Source organism: Ictalurus punctatus, chromosome 25, assembly GCF_001660625.3.
Source record: "Ictalurus punctatus breed USDA103 chromosome 25, Coco_2.0, whole genome shotgun sequence".
In the NCBI taxonomy this organism is placed as follows: Eukaryota; Metazoa; Chordata; class Actinopteri; order Siluriformes; family Ictaluridae; genus Ictalurus; species Ictalurus punctatus.
In genome coordinates this window covers 2,004,250-2,028,785 of record NC_030440.2, presented here as the reverse complement: position 1 = coordinate 2,028,785, position 24,536 = coordinate 2,004,250, and the positions used below count along the sequence as shown (strand labels likewise).

General features: G+C 42.1%; 1 protein-coding gene across 2 annotated transcripts in view; it reads right to left on the bottom strand.

The window, feature by feature from the left end:
• The window catches only part of myt1la (myelin transcription factor 1-like, a), a 52,868-nt gene that overhangs the window by 6,771 nt on the left and 21,561 nt on the right, over nucleotides 1-24,536 (bottom strand). For both annotated transcript variants that reach the window (XM_047150954.2, XM_047150950.2), the window contains exons 6-13: nucleotides 17,287-17,738; nucleotides 14,965-15,951; nucleotides 9,481-9,615; nucleotides 7,659-7,749; nucleotides 6,189-6,296; nucleotides 3,357-3,577; nucleotides 1,612-1,668; nucleotides 1,142-1,431 (exon numbers count right to left, since the gene is read on the bottom strand). In XM_047150954.2, the coding sequence (XP_047006910.1) occupies nucleotides 1,142-1,431; nucleotides 1,612-1,668; nucleotides 3,357-3,577; nucleotides 6,189-6,296; nucleotides 7,659-7,749; nucleotides 9,481-9,615; nucleotides 14,965-15,951; nucleotides 17,287-17,738 (2,341 nt within the window). The remainder of the gene's footprint in view (nucleotides 1-1,141; nucleotides 1,432-1,611; nucleotides 1,669-3,356; nucleotides 3,578-6,188; nucleotides 6,297-7,658; nucleotides 7,750-9,480; nucleotides 9,616-14,964; nucleotides 15,952-17,286; nucleotides 17,739-24,536) is intronic.

The following is a 24,536-nucleotide window of genomic DNA, read 5'->3' as shown; positions in this document are numbered from 1 at the left end:
AAGGAGAGGAGAGTAAGATGAGACAATAGAAAAGCAGATTTGAAGAAAAGAGAAAAGGAAATGTACATATAACATGACCGAAATGAAAAGAAAGGAATGTAAAGAGGTCATATATAGGTACGATGGCCAGAAGATGGCGAAGAGATGAATAAAAAGTGAGTGGTGGAGAAGAGGAAATAAAAAGAGAAGACCGAAAAGTAGATTCGATGAAAAGGTGAAATAAATCAACAAATCGAAAAGAGAAGAAAAAAAAACCCAAACACATTAGTAATGATAAAGAGGTGATATACATGGAAGAGGGAAGGGTGGGGCAGAAAGAAAGAAAGAAAGGAGAAGAGAAAGAAAAAAAAAATAGGAGCATGATCTTGCACCATTCACTGTCCTACATCTCCATCTATAGTCTCTCATTAGTGCTCAATTTGAGTCATCCTGTTCTTCGCTTTCTCTACACTACAGTGAGCCCCAGTGTCCTAACAGAGAGGTCACACCCTTCGTACTGAGCCCGGTGAGAAAACAGGCCAAGCCCGGACCAGGGCTGAAAACACCATCAATCCAACCTGTCTCATACAGAGAAAGAGTGAGAGACATAAAGATTGAGAGACTGGAGAGAGAGAGAGAGAGAGAAAGGATGGGCAGGTGATAAAGGAGGAAGAGACAGAGGAATAAACGCAAACGATAGAGAGGGAAGAAGGCTGATACTGCACCAATTCGGTTTCAGCTGTCGGATGCTGCTTCTCACCGTTTGCATTATCTCTGCATTCAGTGTGTCACTAAAGAAATCAGGAGCTGTTCATCACACAGTGGCATGAAAAACCACACCTTTTACACCCACTCCAGCTATACACTAACACTGCATAGAAAGAAGACTAACTCAGAATAACTCGGAATCGATTTATCATGCAGTCAGAGCAACACAGAAAAAGTCCTTGTGTGTGAAATAAAGAGCGGACCGGGGTCAGAGACGCTGAAGTGAAAGGTAGTATTGATAAAAAGCAAGAAGGTGTGTAATTGAGAAGTACTGAGAAGTATAGAAACACAGAAGTAGAAAATCAAACCACGGGTAGAGGAGCCTGTGTGTGTGTGTGTGAGAGAGAGAGAGAGAGAGAGTGTGTGTATGTGAGAACAGGTGCTGGAGGCTCACCTGTGCGAGGAGCTCGGGGCCTTTAGCGCTCAGGCTCTGGGGCATCTCTCGGCAGCGTGTGGACAGGTTGAGGATGGCCGTGGCGGCCATGTGAGCGGCCTCCATGTCGTGCGTGTAGTCAAAGCTGCTCTTGCTGCAGGTGCTGCTGGCGCTGCTTCCTCCTCCTCCTCCTCCTCCTCCTCCTCTCCCTCCTCTTCCTCCCCCACAACTCAGACTACTGCCGCTGCTGCTGGGAGCATAGCTGCTTGTTGTACTGCTGGCCGGACTCGAGGTCTTACAGTACCGCTTGGCTGTCAAACACACACACACACACACACACACACACATTTACTGTCATATATACAGTAAGCACAGTAACATACGAGATATGACAGATGACATGAAATAAAGTGCATGTAAATAGAGTTAAAACAAAGTTGGAAAATTATAGAACAACAGATGAGTAGATGGGTAGAGAGGTAGACACCTACAAGACTCGCTTAGTGGATGGTCTGATGTTCCATGATGAATGCTGAGAGCAAATGAGTCTGAGAGAGAGAGAGAGAGAGAGAGAGAGAGAGAGAGTATGATAGTGCATTTACATTTTGCAAACAGACAGCAGGAAAAAAAACCATATATTGTTCAACTTTCAACATGACTTTTGGCGTAATACTATTTCCTTCGTCTAACAAAAACAACATTCATTAATAATAAGGTATGCTCTTGATATTAATATTAACGCTCTTCAATTAATGTGCATTTATCCAAAATACTCCATATTCTTGTTGCAGATGCATTCTGGTGGATTTTTATTCATTACGTTTGTTCTTGCCTGTAGTCTTATTTTAATGGTCTCTCTTACTCAACTTTTTCCATGAAAAGAAACAACAACAACAAAAAAACAGGTTCAAGATCAGGAGCCAAGTTTCAAATGTAAAAACAAAACAACATTTGATGTAAGACCGAGATTTAGACTGAGAAAACTAACTTACTGCAAATTAGACATTATAGATATATATAAAATTTTATATATATATAAAAGTGAGTCTGTGTAGTAGTTTTACTCATATGGGCCAAACCTCCAATGGGAGTGGTGTATTTGCTCACTGACTGATTCCTACATTTGAACCCTGCATGAGATGGATTCACTCAGGACATCTATCCATCCATCCTTCCATCCATTTCCCATACCACTTCTCATACACAGGGTCTCGGGGAGCCTGGAGCCTATCCCAGGGAACTCTCCCAGGGGCACGAGGCGGGGGACACTCTAGACAGGGTCCCTCACTCACACACCCATTCGCACACTACAGACAATTTGGAAATGCCAATCAGCCTACAACGCATGTATCTGGACTGGGGGATGAAACCGGAGTACCCGGAGAAACGTTCACCCATACCTCCCGCTCAGGACAACTATACACTAGTTGTTGTATACATCTAAAACAAGGACCTTCGGTAAACTCTGCAATGTTTTTGACAAGCATATTTTGACTAATCCCACCTCCTGCATCGGAAAAGCCTAACAGCTCTTACTCATGAGCCATCTGTTGACTGGACGAACGGAGAAAGGTGCTCAGCAAAAAGGATCTGTCCAACTATGGAAAAATGTCTAGCATGTCTACTGTTTCGTTTCTCTCTATATATGTAAAATTTGGAGCAGTCTGCAGTAAATAAAAGAAGGCTTACTTTCATTATTTCCACTGATGGTGGAACGGATGATCTAGGGTTATAGCACAGGTTATATATACTTATATATATTGATATAAGTGTTGTACTTGCAGGCTGCATGACTTGATTGAGACTGAAGGAGCAAGCTATTTATTTTCTGAAGGCCAGAAAGCATTTTATGGACCCAAACTCCTCCATCGTCTTTTCATTCAATAAGAAGTCACACTGGTGTAAAAAGAAAAGAAAAGAAAAGACTGACCTACACTGATTATTTTAGAATAATGCTTTCACTGCAGCTTGCCAGATATTTGGATATTTTCATCCTTGAGAAAGCAAACACTACAGGGAGACGCTTTTGTGAAAAAAAAGAATCTACATACAGTAAGCTGATATTGCTCAGCGCTGATGGGTGAAATTTGTCTTTTTTTTTTTTTCCGATCGAAAAGCATTTGTTTGCAGCATACTGATGGTTATTTCACTCCCAGATGTTACCCCAGTCACCTCCAGAAGATGCTGCCTAACCAAAACTCCCAGAAACGGCAAAGTTTAATCGGGTTGCGCTCACCATCGTATCCTCTTGGTGAAGTGTCTCGTCCGTGGCCCTTCTGTGTAAGCGAACGCTTGCTGTAGGCGTGAGGCTGGCCGTCGTAGCCGCCTCCATAGTCGAAGCTGGTCTTGGAGTACTTCTCCAGCTCCTTGGCTAGATTGGAGCGAGGCGTGCTGGTGGAGACGTTATTTTTGTAACCATACTGTGGGATCTCCAACTGTTTCACAAAGCACATAGGCCTGGAAGATAATCATCGACACAGGCGGGAGGGGAAAACCCGGCCTGGGCATCAACGGAACTAGCACAAGTCTAATTAGCTCAGAGACGCTGATATGAGTTTATGATAACACTTCAGCGTCGTACTCCTACTCTGAATTTGAGAGTATGTCGACTGGGTGATTCTGTGCGTTGTTTGTCCTGCAGTAAATATCTCTACAGCAGAAAACTGTGATTATTACTTCCGAGGATATAATATAGTATACATTAACATATTTTAAGAAGTACTGCAAAACAATACGTGCTTGAAAGTATGCGAACCCTTTAGAATTTTCTATATATATATATATATCGGCATGAATGTGACTTAAAACATCATGATTTTCACACAAGTCTTAAAAGTAGACCGAGAGAACCCAATTAAACAAATGAGACAAAAATATTATGCTTGGTCGTTTAGTTATTGAGGAAAATACTACATTACTACAATATTACACATCTGTGAGAGGCAAAAGTATGCGACGCTCTAGGATTAGCAGTTTAATCTGAAGGTGAAATTAAGAGTCAGGTGATTTCAATCAATGGGACGGTAATCCGGTGTGAGTGAGGGCCGTGTTTTGTTTAAAGAACAGGGATCTATCAGAGTCTGATCCTCACAACATGTTTGTGGAAGTGTATCGTCGCGTGAACAAAGGAGATTTATGGGCACTTCAGAAAAAGAGTTCTTGATCAGGCTGGAAAAGATTGCAAAACCATCTCTAAAGTGTTCGGACTCCACCCATCCACAGTCAGACAGACGGAGGAAATTCAAGACCCTCCCAAGGAGTAGTCGACCAACAAAGATCCCTCCAAGAGCAAGATGTTTAATAGTTATTGAGGTCAAAAAGGAACGCAGGGTAAATTCTACGTAACTAAAGGAACTCTCTCACACTGGCTAATGTTAATGTTCATGAATCCATCATCAGGAGAACACTGAACAACGATAATGTGCATGTCAGGGCTGCAAGGAGAAAGCCACTACACTTAAAAAAAAACACTGCCGCCCATCTGAAGTTTGCTAAAGATCACATGGAGAAGCCAGAAGGCTACTGGAAAACGTTTTGTGGATGGATGAGATCAAAATAGAATGTTTTGGTTTAAACGAGAAGCGTTATGTCTGGAGAAAGGAAAACACGGCATTCCAGCATAAGAACCTTATCCCATCGGTAACACACGGTGGTGGTAGTATCGTGGTTTGGGGCTGTTTTGCTGCATCTGGACCAGGACGACTCGCTATCATTGATAGAACAATGAATTCTGAAGTATACCAGCGATTTGTAAAGGAAAATATCAGGACATCTGTCCGTAAACTGAATCTCAAGAGAAAGTGAGTCATGCAGCGAGACGACGATCCTAAGCACACGAGTCGTTCTACCAAAGAACGGTGAAAGAAGAATAGAGGTAATGTTTTGGAACGGACAAGTCAAAAGCCCTGACCGTAATCCTATAGAAATGTTATGGAAGGACCTGAAGCGAGCAGGTCATGTGATGAAACCCACCGACATCTCAGAGTTGAAGCCGTTCTGTACTGAGGAACGGGTTAAAACTCCTCCGAGCCGATGCGCAGGACCGATCGACACTTACCCCAAACGTTTATCTGTCTCACCAGCTACTGACAGCAAAGGTTCACATACTTTTACCCCTCACGAATATGTAATATCGGATCATTTCCCTCAACAAATAAATGACACTAAAATATATTTTAGGTCAATATTCATGCAGAAATATAGAAAATTCTAAAGGGTTCACAAACTTTCAAGCACCACTGTACTTATTTCTGGATCATTTTCAGAGCGTATACACCTACAAACGTTTGTGTATCTTAATCTGTATGTATATAAACTGCCATCTCCATATTTATTCGTCCCCCTTCGTAAAAATGGATATTTAAGATGACATATTGAAATATATTTCATATTTTGACAACCATGTAGATTATTCAAACACAATCTCAAGCATAAAATGCCTTGTCAAGTAGTCCAGTTTTTTTTTTTTTTTTTTTTTGCAAGAAATGTATTGGCCCCTCTGATCTTCTTTGTCTTCCTTACCATTATTTACTCTCTGCATGTTCATGCATTCCTATTACTTGGAAATTATTATTATTATTATTATTATTGTTATTATTATTTTAGTTCAACCTGATTATGCTTAAAGCTGTAATACCAAACTTTTTTGGGGTTAAAAATGAACAAAAATCAACTATTGAGCAAGTACATTAAAAAAAATCAGTATTCACAGCTGTCTCCTAACATTACCCCCAATTCGCGACAGTAAGCTTATAATAATGATTTGTAATTTGTTCTGCCAGCTCAGATTTCATGGGAAACATCAGTTTGATGTCATTCGCCTTTGCGTGGTTACGTGATGTCCGTAAACAGAAAGAAGAACAGCTACCATATCACGTGTGTGATTTTCGTTTCAAACAGAGATGGCGATAGAGAGGCAAAAGTTTACTACTGCAGCGTTAATGATATTTTACTTGCCAGTGTATTTTAATATATATATCTATATATATATATAACTGATATATGCAGCTCGATAACCGTTTTTCTCTGCTGTGTTGTGCTCTTGTGTGTTGTGTGTGTGCAGCCATACCTCAGCACGCGGTCAGATGCCTGATTGGACTTGGTTCCGTCACTCGATTGATGCTTCTCCTGAACTTTTGCAATCTTCTCAGCGGCTGCTATAGGACATCCTGAGAGACTGAAAGACCAGGAAGACAACCGTTTCATTGGTAGCACACGCACACACACACACACACTGAATGCACATCCACATAAACCGCCACATGACTACAAGGCTTGTGCCAGTCAGTATATTCAATCGCTTCCACTGTATGCACAAACACTGTGTGTGTGGGGGAACAATACAAAAATATGAATTATGCATGTTCTATCTATAGCATGAAGGCTCAGTGTTACAGATATCCGGGCTTTTATACAATTATCTGGTTGTCTGTCTTCAGTGAGATCGTGCCAACTGCAGCGCTGCCATACAGAGCTACAAAATGGACAACGATCCTTCTCTCTCACTCTGTTTCCCCACCTCACTTCTTCGTTTCTCTCCTTACATCCCATCGCCTGTGTGTTCTTCCTTTTTATTTTTATTTATAGCACAATGTCTGCACAACACACACACACACACACACACACACACATCAACCATTCTTAAAACTAAGCATCTGTGGAAGAGATGAAGACATGCTGTATAAACTATACAGTTCTGCACACGTTATGATTTTTAAAAAAAAGTTGAGTGGCAGACAGAAGGACCGCCGTCAGTATGCCGAGTTGCTATGACAACTGAGAGCGCGCGCACAGAAGCCATATATACAGACACGTACATATCGTATACTATACCATGTATATATGGGTTTTTTTTTTCACGTTTTATCCCCCCCCCCCCAACCCCCCTTATCTCAACCTGTTTAATGCCGGCACTGTGGGTGTGAGCTTGTCCCACAGGACCTGTTCCATATAACACGGCCTGCAGCGGCTGTGAGTGTGAGCCTGTGTCTGCGAGATCAAGAGATCACAGCATGATGAGGAGACATGCACCTAAGCTGTGTGTGTGGGTGTGTGGGCCAGCACGCCGAGGAAATGGTATAATTGTGTCTCATTCTGCGTTGTGTCCATTAATACAGCTTAATAAATCCTAAAACAATCTTAAACGTCGAATCGTGGCAGCGTGTACGATAGTTACGTCGCTCCGTTAAAGAATATCGTTATTTAAAAAAAATAAATAAATACACGCTTTACAATGATACTAGAGTTTGTACAGGACATTGCGGTTACTAAATAATTCATAGTAGTTACCCAGTGCAATGTTTGATCATTAATAACTGGATTTTAAACAACGACTAAAGGGTTGTCACGTCTCTCGGCGAGTCTCAGACGCCGTGACAACGACGCACAGATCTATCCGTTCATTCACGCCTCTCTGCTCAAACGCCGCTCTTTCCTAATGTCCAGACAAACCGTTTTTTAAAAAAAACCCCGAGCCTGCAAGAGCACTTAACCAACAGCGCTTCCAGCCCCCTTCAGCTCTTCAGGTGCACTGACTCACCTGCGGTGCGAGTTCCTGTTGCTATTAACGTGGCCGCGTCCCGAGCAGCCAGGCGTCGGGCACTTTAGAACATTCTCATGCATTGCAAGAACTTTGGAAAGACAGGAGAAGACAGGAGAAGGCCAGAGACAGTGAAGGTTAGGAGCACTCAAGGTGGAACAAAAGACCTTTGCTTTTAAATTAGACTGAATGAGTTTGAGTTAGCTGTTTGAAAACATGTGGCATAATGTGTTCAGGGTGAGAACAGTGAAAGATAAATAAGTCAGGGCATGCAGAAAAGAGATCATGCAGCCATACGCAGAGACGTGTTAGTAGCAGGCGACGGTACGGTTCACTCGGTGCATGCTAATAAAGAAGTCATTTTCCAGTCACGACCAGAACAGATGGGTTTTTACCTTCTGAAGTGGAAGTTCAGCAATTTTTCAAAAGAAAAACTCACCCACCGTGTACGCGAACGTCCGCGGTGAGGTCTATTACTCAAATCTGGCTAAGGATGTCCAGCATCATTTATAGCGGTAGTTATCTGGGTCAGGATGGAGATTTGATATTCGCTATAGGAAATACACTGTACTAAACTGACTAATATAAGTACTAAATATAATACTGTACGAAATATATAAGTCTGTTCACTTGCGAATTCGCACGACCCAGTCCGCATGAACTTACCGCCCCGTAGGAAAGCGTACGCTAATTCGGAAGCGCTAATGCGTGACGATTTCGCTCACTGAGCGGTTTTCACGTGACAGCATTAGCACGGACGTGGCTGTGTTCGTTTGATCAAGTTTCGAAGAATTCGTCGCACTTCACCGGTCATTTCCACAATTGCACACTTGAGCCGATTCGCGGAAATGAAAGCCAGTCACGCGCTCGTAGCAACCGTTTCTTTTACAGTGCAGAATCTAAATCTAGTCTGTAGGTGGCTTGTGATGTGTCCTGCGAAAATAAATGAAATAAATAAATAAGTAAATGAAATCCCTCGATTCCCTCTCATCGGCAACACCAAGACATGCAGAGGTATCCAACGCACAGTAAAACACACAAACAAGCTGCTTTCTTAGCGGTCACACACTCATTTGTGAAGAGGCATGGACAGGAACTGAACAGCAGCACATACACTGACCATTTCAGGCAACAAGCACGTCAAAGAAAGGAGCACCCCCGTACCAGCCGGAGGTGTAACTACACCCGGGACCATTACAGCATGGCAGGACCTTTTTCACAACAAATGTGCCGTTTAATGAGCAATAGCGTTCCGGTTGCCGCTTTGAACATGGTTTAGTTAGTGAAATGCATGAACAACGGCGAACGGTATATTCCAGATTAAACAGTAAATAGCTAGCTACGATTTTTTTTTTTCACACCTGACTAGCTAGCTTACCTAGCACAGTCGCTAATTGTGATATCCCTCACACGGCTAGCTTTTGTACTTTCATCCCACACACACACACACACACACACACTGCTAGCTTTGATCTGACCATTCCAATTGGCCAGTGCTTTTTCAAGCAGTCGGATTTTACAGACTTACGTGCCTCTTAAAATGGTCACTCTCATCCTAGCAAATTGCACAAAGCCATTTTTTTCCTCACAAGCACATCAGTGGGAATGAGCGAAAGGTCAAGTACAGCTGTTTCCTTGAATTATTTGTGCGCTGAACGATGCGGCAGCGATTACAGCTCTATTTACTGCCATTTTTCCACTATCCCACCGGACTTTTCTTTTTTTGTTGTTGAAACGCTACTACTTAAGCTTCTGCATTCATAAACACAGAAGTGTGAAAAAGGTCCATGAATGAGCCACAGCATGTCTTTATTGTTCTTACTTTCTGGTGGTACGCGGTCTTTGTGAGGGCAGCCGGACAGACTTCTGTGGTGTGGGTACAGGCCTGTGACGTGGCCCGTGCCGTCACACCCTGGGGTGGGGCACTTGCTCTCTTTTTTCTCACCTCTTGAAGGATCTGCAGAATAAAGAGAGCATTTTAACATACCGTTACATTCCTAACTCCCCTCGAAATCATTAGAGATGAGAAGATCTCTTTTCGGAAACGCTTTTCAACTTTATGAGATCGGCTTTTACGTGACGCGGATTAACTCTCCGAACGGGATCGCGTCAAGAGAAGAGGCTAAATTGGTAGCATACTCAGTGAATACGCTGTTTTTGTTGCACTCCTTAGAATAAAAGCTCCACATTTGTTAGCTCATACTACCCAAGGAATTTCATATTTCATAAAAAATGCATGGATATAACGCATAATAACTAGACCTGTGTCAAAGCAGCTAATAAGGCTTTTCTTCTTAAGAATGTACCGTCTTCTATACTCTAAAAAGCCTCCAAGGATGCTCTTAAAACCGAGTTTGCGAGTCCTGATTGGTATTATGGTTCACGAAGGCACTTACCAAATCATATCTGTAATATGAACCAAAACATTTGCCCATGTTCGGTACGTTGGAACAACAATTTATGTGTGGTGGTCTGGGAAAACATCTTGTTATGTCTGACATTGATTTTATTTAGACTATATTCATACCTTTCTGTCTGCTAATGCGCCAGTTCAACAGATGCAGCAGTAAACGCAGACAGTCTGCTTAAAGGTATCTATAACCTTGCGAGTTAAGTTCTCACACAAAGAATGCCAGGTTTCAATCAGGTTGTTGTACGTACATGCCATAGCGAAATAATACAGAGTCTCAAAATGCTCATGATTGTCAGTTCATAGCAAACCAGTGACTACGTTTCCCAAACTGCACTGCGGCCTACAAACATGGCCGCCATGGACTGCAATTCTGTCGCGAGGTCCACGTAATGTAGGTCAGGACGGATGCAAGTGCAGATGAGCGCTTATTAATCAAGAGAGGCAGGCAGACAAATCCAAATCATGAGACAATTGCATGGTCAAGAAACAGGCGATCTGTAAACGGGCATGAACTAGGCAAGGCAAGAACGGAGAACGAGAAACAAGAGCGATGAACATGAAACACAACGAGGAAACCGGTATAAACGCTCGGTACGGTGATAACACTCAATACTTCGCAATTCGTTACAATTCGACAGTAATGATGGAGACGTAGCGGTAGGTGGGAGGTCTTTCAGTGGAACTGGAATGAAATCTTTGAACGAGATTAGCATCGAAAAGGATATAAATAAGAATTTCAGGTCAATGATACCACTTTCAAGCCTGTAGTTTCCGGAACTATATATGGAGTATAGTCAAATGTCAAACGTTCACTACGTGACAGGTTTTTCCAGGCCACCACACAAACATCATTAATCAGATCTATCATTAGACTATAATCAGTTTTGGTTATACAGCACGTGTGTGTTACAGGTATCAGATCCACGTTCATTAGACTGGTAACTGATACGGTTGAAATACTTATAACCTAATTAAATGAACAATCCCACATTCGTAAATATTTATCAAGAAACCTGGTGGTATGGATGAAAGAGAAAGCATGTATTCTTGTAATACTTTCCTAAATGTTTAAAGTTAAGTCTAATGAAAGTCAATGTTTTTTTTTTTTATCTTATTTTATATAGGCCAGTGTGAATGGTGCTTAAAACGCCATAAGCCCAGTTTCCTCAAACATATCAGAGATCTTAGTACGTCCTGATCGTAATGACTTGAGTATTTGCAAAAATAAATAAATAAATAGATGTTTTAAGGAAGCTTTGAAATGTAGAAGAAATAGAATTTTCTGTTGTTTTGTGTTTCGCATCATAATCACTCTGATCCTTTTTTTTTTTTTTTTTTTGAATTATTATTTATTAAAAAGTTTTGCTAATTGCTTTTTCATGATTAATTATGGTTAGTCTCATGAGTGCTCTCTCACTTTGATACTAACAACTGTTTTGATGATCATCTAATCTGCTGATTGCTGTTTCAATTAATCATCTAAAAAAACAAAAAAAACAAAGTTGTTCTTAATCCAGATTCATTATTTTATTATTATTATTATTATTATTATTATTATTATTATTATTATTATCTTGTGTAAAGCGCTCTCGTTAGCTAGGCTGGCTAACGTTCTACCCATGTATGGATTTTGTTTCTCAGCCAAAGGCTACTCCAAGTTATACCACTTGTAACCTTGCAGCATTCAGTCCCATCCTCAAGTATGCAGATATACAAGGACGGAATTCAAAATGCGAGCTTAAAAATGTAAGTGGAAAGAAATTTTACGTCCTTCTTGAAAAATCGTCATCACCTTGACATTTATCTCGCAAGAACTGTGGAAATCCAGAAACGTGTCATTCCTTCAGTATCTGTCAGACAATAGAGGTTGTCTCATACGAAATCAGTTACTGTACGGGCACAGCACTCTCTTAAAAGTAAAAGCAAATACTTTGTGAGAGTTTTTAGCATGAACAACCGTTTTCTGAATCATTCACTTCTTATCCTATATGAAATCAAATGCTTATTGTCCGATAACTACAATACATGGAAAACAGTGCAAAAATAATGAAGCTAATATAAGGTTTATGAGCGTGGAACCATCCGTATTTCACTGGATGTTAATAGTGTTTGGTTTGTTTTGTTACAATATCGCCTAGAAATGCTTCCTGACCATCCAGACTGCGACTGATCGACGGTCGCTTTATTTACAACGTCACTGGCGCCATCGTAATCCCGCACTGGATGTATCGCACCAAGAACTGGGCCTGTATTAAAGTTGATAGAAAATGCAACTTTCAGCTATTGAAAGTCTTTGAGTTCCATATTTACACTGCAACCACCCCCCCCACACACACACACCCCACCCCCAACTAATGAAATTCAATAATAAATTCGGCCTTGTACACAGAGCGATTCTTTTTTAATCGGCCAAAAAGAATCAGCGAAACTTGTAACAATTTCATCTAAAATTTGGTAATAAATATATGAGCAAGTAATTCATGATTTACTAATGATTAGTTAATGATTAATTAATGTCAGTATTGCATGGATTTAAAATACATTTTATATAACTTACGCATGTATATATATATATAATGTTTTTAGAAATGTTTAACTTATATAATACTTAGCAATAAAACCTTCATAAATGAAGATTTCACATTTTATTTCATTTTTATTTATTAAGAAATGAATTTTTCAACCAGCAGACCTCGGAGTCCTAGATCGAGTATGCTGGGGGCAGAGAAAAATGAGTTTTGCTAACTTTTTAAAGTGCCCCTATTAAGCGTTTTCACATATCACCTTTCATGTAGTGTCTTAAAGAGCTGTTTGTGAATGTAAAAAGTCTGCAAAGTTTCAAAAATCAAAGTGGTCAGTGACTCCGGACTTACTTCCTGCGCAAACCTACGTAGGTTTGTAACCAAAAAAAACCCCCGCCCCTGATCTTCATTACCTGCTCACGAACAACGTGTACTTTGACCCGCATTTGTTGTTACCGTAGTATCCGAAACACGAGCTGTAAGGGCACAGCCCTCTTCCGGAAAGGGGGCGGGGAGCAGCAGCTCATTTGAATTTAAAGAGACGTGCACGAAAACGGCGCGTTTTTGCTTCCACCCAAAAAGGGGCATTTTTTAGCATGGTATAAAAATGATCCGTGGGGTATTTTGAGCTGAAACTTCACAGACACATTCTGGGGACACCTGAGACTTTACATCTTGTAAAAAAAAAAAAGGGCATAATAGGTCCTCTTTAAGTATTTATTTTAAAATGGCTTTATTATTATATTTACTGATGCTTACTATTCTATTAGCAACGATTTACAATCAATCTTTAATTAGTAAACAATGTATTACTTGCTTATAAATAGAATGTTTCCAAACCTTCAAGTACATTGTTACCAAAAACCCTAACAGTAGTGAAAAAATGATTGAAATGAGTCCGATGTCACGCTTTATCTCTAAACACGGTAATAACTGGCTGCTGTCGGTCCGAGCATCGCAAACACTAGTCAAGGTTTTCTCTTTAACATTATCAGCCTTGATATGAAGAAGGACTTATCGTACAATCCCAGTTTCATAGCGCTTCATTAGCTGCTCTGGTCATGCATGTGCAATAGCTAAAGCTAGTTGGTTATTAGCAACGAACTGCTGCAATCTGACTGAAATATATAGTGTTTAGATATTGCTGCAAGCTTCATAGACTGAGCGATGGAGGTAAAGTCATGACATATATTACAACGGGCAGTATCCAGAGGTGAGCAGAGGATGAGAACACCATAACGACCCTTTGCAAAACGTTATGCTGATACGGTCTGGCAGATTCTTACGGATAATAATAAGAGCACATAGCATAGCTGTGTCTCTCCCAGAGGAGGTGGGTGTGAATCAAAGTAGTTTTGGAGAAATAGGCCATGGACAGAATTGCTGTCCTAACGGGCCGTGCAGATTGCCATTACTCATGCCTGACAAGGCAAGCCTCTGATGTTACTGTGCAGGCCTATTTTAACAATGTAAGCTGCTGCTGCTACTGCTGTCACTGCCACTGCAATCTGAGCGTCGGAGATCGACCAGAATAATGTGTCCGTCTCATTAAAGGAGTCCTGCAGCTAGTACAGACACCACTGGGGTAATGTAGCTAAGACTTAATGCAAAGACAGTTACTCAAACACCTCTGAGGTATAAAAATATGCTACTCCGTAGCCCCTTTAGACCCTGATGGAGGGATTTTTAATTCGCCGAAATGCGTACTGATTGCTTGTAATTGGTTGTTAGAGACTAACCAGTAGCCAATCAAACCAAGTAGAACTTTGTCCCCATGTCATGAAAAGTGCCATTATGGCTACTGTGTCAAAATTTCACTCTCAATCTTAAAAGTGGAAATAGCTGGTGCAAATTATACTCGAGTGAAGCTTTTAAAGTGTCCACACTCAAGTGTACTCAAATTTTTAAGAAGCAAATCATTTTAACTGATCTTCAGCACGGTCTCACGCTTCCATGGAAGGATGTACTTTTTCGTTGCAAATTCACAATAAATCTGGAATGTTTTACATATACATTTCCGGCAGTGCACGGTTTTAAGAACTGTCATAAGACCTATTTTTATTAGCTGTGACCCCAGTTTGCCTGATGGTGTTATTTGTGGTTTGGTTTTTGGTGTTATGGCTAAGTTTGTGCTTGTATTTCATGGTGTTTATATTACTTTATGCCATTTTTCGTTATTATTGTTATTATTATTATTATTATTATTTTATTGCGATGTTAAATTACTGTGTTGTAGCGCTTTCTGAGTGATACAACGTTTCACAAAAGGCTAGCCCAATACATTTTACAGGAGAAAATTTTCCTAGCCCATATAACAGTGACATAGAACTGAGTGATGTATTTCGTTCTGGCGTCAGCATTTTTTTATTACCTTTAGGGTAATAGGCTCTTCTTGCCCCATCATGGTGTAGTCGGGCTTTACGCTCCTCAGCTCCACTACTCTGCCTGGGGCTGTGCTCCCCATGTAGCCGCTGATGATCCCTCCGAGCCACTGCCTGCTCCGACGCCATCCTATCACGCATGACCTTGGCACGCTCTGATTCCAAAGCGATGGCCTTCTCCAGCAGGGACAGGTTACCCTTGGTGATGTCAAAGGCCTCGTCTGAATGCTCTGACGCCACAGATGTTGTGTCTTCATCCCCTTCTTGGGCGCAGCTTGAGGGGTAACCCCTGGACGCTGGGCTGAGCTGCTCTTCGAGCTTCATCAGGTTCACCATGTCTGAGTAGCTCCTTTCCATTGGTCTCTGAGGCTCCATTTGGGCTTGATGGCAACTCTCATAGCGAGACAGGTGGTGGTGCATCTGGAGGTGTAGGTGCTGCTGCTCAGCCTGGTGCTGCAACATAGTCTGCTCGAGCGGCTGCGTTTCGCTTAGCTTGCGTGCCAGATCGAAGCATTGGTTCCTCAGACATTCCAGACTGCTAAGGCACACGCCTTCCTCGCTCTCTTCGGGCTGGCCGTTATGGTGTTCCTGGCCAGGACCAGACTCAGGGTAGCCATCGTCTGGCAGCACAGCTCCGTGACCCTGTGCCAGCAGCTTCAGTGAGTCCACTGTCTCCCGTACCACGTCACTGTCCAGGTCCACACTTAACTCACCCTTCCGTCCTCCGTGCTCGTGACCATCCTCCTCATCCTCGTCGTCGTCCTCACCGGCACTGTTGGACGAGCTGCTGTTCATCTCGGACTCCGTCATAGCCTGGTACGCGGCGTCCTCCGCTATTTTGCCCAGGTTCAGCAGGGACTTGGCTACAAGCTCATCATAGTTCTCATATTCTTCACTGGTTGGGTTGTTATTGTTGTTGTTGTCTTTCTCAAACATCTGGCTGGGCTTTGATTGTCCACAACTGGAATAACTATTCTCTAAAGTGAGAGTATAAACAATTTACCAGCATATAGGGCATGCTTTGTGTATGTTTCACATAAATTCAGACAGATTGAGAGGGATGTTCCTCTAAAATCGGAACAGAACGCCTTTTCTCTCTGGAGTTTCACAATCGAATGTCAAGACTCTTCCTATGCCAATGCCTGAGTGTGTCGCATACATAAGAGAGATGAGGTCTTAAACATCTCCAAAATCCAAATATATCTGAATTGTAATTACCGTTATCATTACGTTGCACGTACTACCAAGTATAACAGAAATGCAATATCAGAATTGACTGCAGTTTGACCTTAAATCAGATTGAGATGTAAGTTAAAAAGACAAAAAAACCCTCCAAAACACATCCATTGCTAAAGAAACTGTGAGGACAGTAGTGCCAGAAATCTCCCATTTTCTCCTATAGCAATTTTAGTATTGCTTGTATTTGGGACACGGGAGGATGAGAAAGCAGGGATAAGTGGAGGATGCGATGCTCTGCTTCTAGAGCCAGAAATAACCTCAGGAGGAGCCCGTTTCCACGGGCGAGGGGGAGCTGAATGTATCTGACACCTGTAAAATGGCAGTGTGCATGTGAAAGGGGACAAAGTTAATAACTCAGAGAGCTTCCCTCTCTCCGCTGCTTGGGAAGACACTGTCAAAAACAATCGAGGAATTCGGAGTATGAGGCCGAGATGCATACTAAGCAATCAGCGGCTTCACGAGTTCAAGAGGGGACCAGAGGGATGTTCCCTGCTCTCAGCCGCGCTGTAGTCAGAATACTAAGTGCTGCTCAACCAGAGCAGACTGCGGAACGATTCGATTGTACTTCAGTCAGTTATGTGGCTTGAAATGAAAACTTTCTCATTCAGGAAAATTAATTATAAAAGATTCAATATTGAATGAATTTAGCTGGTGGTTTAGGATTTCTTGAATAAAATGTCAATTGATAGCATGTTGAAACGAGCAGGGTGACGAGCAGGTGTGACTGAGGGTTTCGAGTTTACTGGCATTGACACGTCTTTGATAGACATGTTGAGAGACAGTAGCAACGCGATTCCAGATGTAAATATTCTATCAACCCTGGACCTTTCGTTTTCTCGATTCTGCGTGACATAATTACGCACAGAAGCCAGCCGAGAACCAAGCAAGCAGCAAACAAGTTCCCGACTCTGTTATTCCAAGACGTAAAAATATTCTCAAATTAAAGCTGAGTTTAACCTCATAGACGTTGTTTCATTTAAAATCTCATGTTGAAATGCAGAGTTCAAACAAAATAATAAAAAAATAGATAAAAAACGTCAAAAAAAAATTTCACACGAACTGAAATGCCTCACCTTGGTGATGAGCCTGCTCTTCGTATTCCTCCTCTTCCTCATCCTGTTCTCCCTCCTCCTCTTGTTCATCATCTCCATCCTGTTCCACCGCCTCCTCATCTTCCTCCACCTCTTCCTCCATCTGCTCTACCTCGTCTCCCTCCTCCCTTTCAGGCTCTCCTTCATCTTCCTCCTCCTCGTCTTCCTCGTCTTCCTCCTCACCGGCCTCGTCATTGTCCTCAGAGCACTCCTCTTCTTCGTCGTCTCCGTCTTCGCCTTCCTCCTCCTCTTCTTCCACGTCTTCGTCCAACTCGTCCTGTTCTCTCTCCTCGCTCTCTTCCATAGCTTCGTAGTTGTCGTATATCACCGGTTCTCCATCAGCCATGGTTAAAAACGGCCGTCGTTTAGTAGCTGGCTCCTGCGGAGGTTTCTCCTGGCCTTTCCTCTTCTTAGCCAGAGGGCATCCGTAAACACTGCAGTGGACATGCAAAAATGAGGGTGGAGAAGACGTTTTTATATTGAGTCATCATAAAAACAAAACACAATTCATTTTAATGCAAGACATATCGCAACTGTCTGGCCTGAAGTTAACCGCAGGCATTCATTCATTCATAAAAACACGAATGCTGCGTTAACTGTCTTGCCCCAGGACGCTACTTTCCTGAATCTGTCCGTCCACATTTGCAAAACCAAAATGGAGGATGCTAAAGTCATCCAAGCAGCCCTCAATTACACAAATCCCTTAATTATCATTAACTGTTGAGAAATTACACTTTAATTGCCCCAAAACAGCATGCACAATTATGTGTGACTTAAAAGTGGAATTCATGAAATTAATTATCCCATTTCTGTCTGAGAGGACTTGTTTGTGGGTTGCCAAGAGGGTTGAAGGTTCTGCTCTCTCAGTAGTGAATGAGCAATCGACTAAGACTCTGAACGGGGAGGGTTTAAACGCTAGGTCCATCTTTTCCAATTTAAAGCCATAGTCCACAGGGGTTCTCAACATGGAGGCCATCATGCAAACCAGGTAACTCTTTTAAAAAAAAAAAAAAAAAAAAAAAAATTGATCAAAGTTATTACATTGATTATTGAGATAGTTATTATAGTTTGTATTGGCTTATAGTTATTAGCCAATTTAACTGATCACTTGAATTAAAATAGGTGAAAACCACCTAATCATCTAAACTCCACTTCAGTGTCCTACCTAGGTTATTAAATACTAAGAATTAAAAAGATTATTTTTAACCTACAGTTGGGGAAATAAGTATTGAATGTGTCAACATTTTTTTCAGTAAATATATTTCCGGTGAAACTATTCACATGAAATTTTCACCGGACATCGGCGTTAGCTCAAGAAATCCGCAAATATAAGGAATTCACAACATTAAAGTCCGTGAATAAAGTTATGTGTAATAAGGTGGAATGACACGGGAAAAATGTATTGAACCTGCTAAGAAAAAGCAGTTCTCCAAGGCAAGGAACTAGCTGAAATCCGTAAGTAATTATACCCAATATCTGTGCAAATTAATATCAGCTGGGTTAGTAACTTGATGGTCTATTTAAAGGATTTTGGTTACCAAGGTGTCACACAAGAAACATCTCATGATGGGTCTAAGCAAAGAGCTCTCCCAAGACCTTCGCAACCTTATTGTTGCGAAACATATTGATGGAATCGGATTTCAAATGTATTTCAAAACTTCGGAATCTTCCAGTAAGCACGATTAGGGCCGATTATCGATTATCTACAAGTGGACGCGACATCCCTCCGTCATCGTCCGGCCACGGACAGGAGCTCCTCGCAAGGTTTCTGACCAGGGAGTCGGAAGAATTGTCAGAAGAGTAGCCCAAGAGCCAAGGACCACTCGGAAAGAGCTCCAGAAACACTTGGAGGCAACAGGTGCTATCGTCACAGGGAAAAACAATAGGCAATGCACTCCACTGCTCACGCTCACCCGCAAGACTCCATTACTAAAGAAAAGGCATGTCGAAGCTCGTTTAAAGTTTGCTACGACTCATTTGGGCAAGCCTATGAAATACTGGGAGAGCAAAATTGAACTTTTTGGCCGTCTTACTACACACCATGTTCGGAGAAGAAATGGCACTGCACATCACCCTAAAAACACTAGACCAACAGTGAAGTTTGGACATCGAAGCATCATGGTGTGGGTCTGTTTTTCATCACATGGTACTGGCTGACTTCATATAATTGAAGGAATGATGAATGGAGCCCTTTACCGGGAGATTCTTGAGAAGAATCTGCCGCCATCCACCAGGATGATGAAGATGAGACGTGGGTGGACTTCCAGCAGGACAACGATCCACACATACAGCAAAGGAAACTCTCAATTGGTTTCAGAGAAAAAAATAGAACGGGCCAGTCAATCACCTGACTCGAATCCGATTGAAGAAGATTTAAAGACGATATGTTTAGAAGAACGGGTCAAAATCACACCTGAATACTGCGGAACATTAATCTCTTCATACAGGAAGCGTCTTGAAGCTTCATTACAAACAAAAGCCTCTCCACTAAGTATTAAATACATTTCACTTAGCGTGTTTAATACTTTTTTCCCCGTGTCATTCCTCATTATTACACATAACTTTATTTATGGACTTTAAGATTTGGAATTCTTTATATGTGTGGATTTCTTGGGTTAATACCAAAGTAAGACTAATTTATTGATCTTGTTACTGCTCTCGTCCTTTCAGGGGAATGCTTTAAAGGTTCTGTGCAAAACCTACGACAGAGTATTTTCCTATCAGTAAGGGTTTCTAAAACAAGTAGAACCCTTGTTTCAGAAGCTAAGAATGTAATTAACCAATAAACCCATTAAGAACCCATTTGCCTAAGCATATACTTTAATCATTTACTTATTTTTAATTACTTGTACCTGGATACTTGAATTGCCAATAAAGGTTTTTCCTTAAAGTAGCATGGAATTAATGAAATACTGAATTGCTTTCTCTGGAATTGAACACCAACAATCCAAAGGGATCACAATAAATATGGCTTAGAAATGAGTACAAAAAAAAAAACCTCTTGAACATTTTTACTGTAATGATTTTTTTTCCCCCTGCCTGTGACACATTTGCGTCACCGCCTCGGGGCCCCTGTCCCACATCAGCACCGTATCCGTGATCCGGGGACTTCATGTCCTGTGGGAATGAGTTGACTGAAATGCAGCTGGTAGCTTATTCCCGACACCCCTCCCTCTGACCCGAGCCGCACCAAGCCGGGAATATAAAAGCAAGATTTGTGAGGATTGGAGTGAATCTACGAGCTCCTGAGACACTCCCAAAAATGAACAGCTCTCCTCAAAGCAGTGGTAATAACAGGCTCTATACTAATAGTCTGACAGGTTGAGTTGTGTCATGGAATATATTTTATTTCCCTGGCTGCAGAAAGTTTGAGAACCCTTGGTCCATATGTCTGTCCACATTCATAAAGTAGCCAGTACAGTATATACTGTACATGAGAGTGGAGTCCGTACAAAGCATTTTTTCTTTTTCTCTGGAGAAAATATAACTTAACTCCTGTAAACTCACAGGATCCAATTATTTTCACTGGAGTTTAAGGAGTATCGCTTCAAATCTTATAATAAAAATACATATTCGTACTATGGCTATAATATACCATGACTTAGTAGTAGTTTACTGTTATAGTGCTTAGTGGTTAGCACATTCGCCTCACACCCCCAGGGTCGGGGGTTCGATTCCCACCGTGGCCCTGTGTGTGCGGAGTGTGCATGTTCTCCCCGTGCTGCGGGGGTTTCCTCCGGGTACTCCGGTCTCCTCCTCCAGTCCAAACACATGCATGGTAGGCTGATTGGCGTGTCTAAAGTGTCCGTAGTGTATGAATGTGAATGAATGTGTGCCCTGCGATGGATTGGCACCCTGTCCAGTGTGTACCCCGCCTTGTACCCGATGCTCCCTGGGATAGACTCCAGGTTTCCCCCGTGACCCTGAAAAGGATAAAGCGGTATAGAAGATGGATGGATGTATCTGCATTTTGGGGGGTGGGGTTGATTTTTTATTATTATTATTTTTTGCAAATGGCTATTTTGTCATTTTTTAAATACCGACTGATACCGATGAATCATGCATTGTGATGAATTTCTGATTTAAATGAGCCCTATTGCAATTAATAATGCAAAGCCAGGTCTGTGATTGCTTGCAAACCACTGCTGACGTTTCTCATTCGAATGCCTCATAAAACGGACCGAAATGGCAAATGTGTATCATAGCAAGCGGCTGCAATTTTCACCTTTATGCAGTTGTGCGCTTGCTGAACATTTGTGTAGAACATAGAACACTCCGTGGTGGTGACGGGTTTAGTGGGCAAGCAGCCAGCAGCGTGTGTGTGTGTGGGGGGTGGGGGGTGGGGGTTGGGGGGGGGGGCATTTATGAGCCATTTATGACCTCGCACACCTTCGCGTTTCCCACTGGCAGGCCACGCCAATTAAAATTCCACAGGTAATTAAACCACATTTGAATGAGAGAGCAGCACAGGCAGGGTTTGAGTGCGGCTGCTGTAATTATGCAGAGCGAGAGAGAGAGACAGAGAGAGAGAGAGAGAGAGAGAGAGAGAGAGAGAGAGACTTTCAGTGCTGCTGAGAAAAATAATGACTTCAGCCCCAGACAACTCCTGGCGGACAAATGCTCTGATGAACTCTACTAATGTCAAAAAATGACTATTTGCCAGAGCCTGTTCTTTTCCATAATTTCTACAGCCACCAACACAGTATTACTGCATAGACTATATATTGTTGAAAGCCATTTATAGGAATTATAATAGATATCTTAACACCTTTTTCTATGTCTTTTATATATATATATATAAGACCCATTATATATATATATATAAAATTAGTCTAGACGAATAGTCTCATACAGAGCTCATACAAGGCTATGAAAAAAGTCACCTTTCTTTGCTAAATCCAAAGAGGACAAAAAAAAAAATGTGTTGCAGTACAATAGCAAGTAAAAAAAAATCTTCTTTTTCATCAAGTTTAATTGGTCTGAGTGCCAAGAGCATTCTCGAAGTCTTAGTCTCTCCGTTATCACAATGACATTGCATACATCCTCATATCAGGCTCCCATGCAGCCGGGAGTTCGGTGCAGGGGGCCTGCCGCTGCCTCTCCCAGCACGAGTTGCTATAGGAGCGCATAGTCTCAATGTCTCCACACTGCAGCATCCACAGGCATGCGTGCCAAGGCACCGTCGCCATGGTGATCTGCCCCCTCCGGAGTGGGATTTGCCATTCGAGCAGACAGACAGAGACAGAGTGAGAGAAAGAGAGTGTGCTATAGGGAGAGAGAGAGAGAAGAGAGAGAGAGAGAGCGGTGATTGCGAGTCTGACAGGCATCCCTCCCATCCTCTGCAGCCGTTCCAGCGAGAGAACAAAAGAGGCGCCGGCGCTGAGCATTTCAGTCTGTCTCACAGGCTCGGCCTTCTTCTCTCAGCCTCAATCAACCGAGCACGAACATGCAGGAGGAGATTGTCACATTGTGCATAAGCATTTCGTCGACAATGAAGTCTCCTGAAACTTCTCAGTGCGATCCAAAGCCAGCCCATCTGTTCACAATCTTCTCAGGTAGATTAGAATGAAACTAGAGATGAGGAGAAGATGGAAGGTGGGTCGATGGGAGGGGGTCAAGCGAGCACGGGGCTGTTGCGATCTATACAGCAAGTGATTACACACGTGCACGCTCATACTCTACGTGCATTGTATATACTAAATATGAACGTACACCAAATAAAAGTGACATCTGGCTGAGCCTCTCAGCTGAATAAACAGTTTGGGGAAATTACGTACCAGTCAGAGATAACAAACAAGCCCTCACAAGCCCTCTGCATGTATAGCAATGGCAATTTAGAGTGACTTGACAAGCGGCAAAGTCAACAGACCGCACAGTCTCCATCTTCAAGGCTGAGAGAAAGACGGAGAGCGAGAGCAAGAGAAAGGAGGAAAGGATGGCATATGCCTCCCACACAGTCCAGAGCCCATCTGCTGGCGTGCTGTCGGTTAGAAATGAACTACCGCACGAGCACGCTTCTCTCCCTGCTACAGGGAAAGATGCGAATTAGAGCTTGATGCTGTAAATTAGATGCCTATATCTATATCTGTCCATCATGGTCCTGAGTTTCTGGAACTCGTTTTGATCACAGCTACGGAAGCTTTAATGGACTTTATTAGTCTATAACACCTCCTTCAAATTCCAGTGCTACGTATGAAGAAAGGCAATCAAGCCAAACAAAAAAAACCCAGCAACCATTAGTCATCATATAGGAGGAGAGCATTTGTGTGGAGCACGTACCTCCATCTGTCAAGAATATCAGCAAAGAAAGACAGGTAGAAAGAGAAAAAGAAAGAGAGAGAGAGAGAGAGGAAGAGAAAGAAAGGAGCGTAACTCCAGAACTTGCCGGACCTTGCCACTAGCTTTTGGCTCAGTGACAATCCTTTTAGTGAGTGCTACCTGTCAGGCTCTGAATTATCCAGCTCCGGTTCATGTGAGTCATCATCCATCAGAGAGAGTGAGAGAGAACGAGAGAGAGAGAGAGCGATAGAGAGAGAACGAGAGAGAGAGAGAGAAAGAAAGAAAACAAGGGAAGGTAGAATAAAAGGGTTGTAGAAGGATGAATGAGTGAGGAGGTACAAAGATAATGAGCTGGAATGAATCGAGAAGAGAGGGGAAGAGAAAGAGAAAGAGAAAGAGCTGCATTGAGTGTGAGGGTTTGAAGAGAAAGAGCGAACGGGGAATAAAACTAGCAACTCACGTGTTCTCGTGACTAACAACTCGCCAACGACGTTACTTTAAAAAAAACAAAAAAAACACACACAATCCGACCAGAGATAACGTTCGACACATTCGTAAGATCAATTCGACGCGAGCCTTTAACGTCCTCCTGAACATGTATAATAACAAACCCTCACCGTCCACTTTATTAGGAACACTAAACTGATACTCAGAACAGCCTCGGATCTGGGATGGATTCCACACACCGTAAACCCTAATGGTGTCTTTACTTCAACAATCACGCGAGCGGGACTTAAACATTACTTAAAATGTTGCGTTTTGGATACATAAACTTAAGATTTCAAGTGTTAAGAACTCAAAATCATGATTTATTAAAATAGCTGACTCTGGCCTTTCTTTGATGCGATTGGCCATACAAGGAATTCCGCCTGGCGACAAGAAAACTGATGCACTGATTGGTTGGTAATTGCAAAAGGCGGTCCTCTTTGTGTCTTCTGTTGTTGGTATACCGT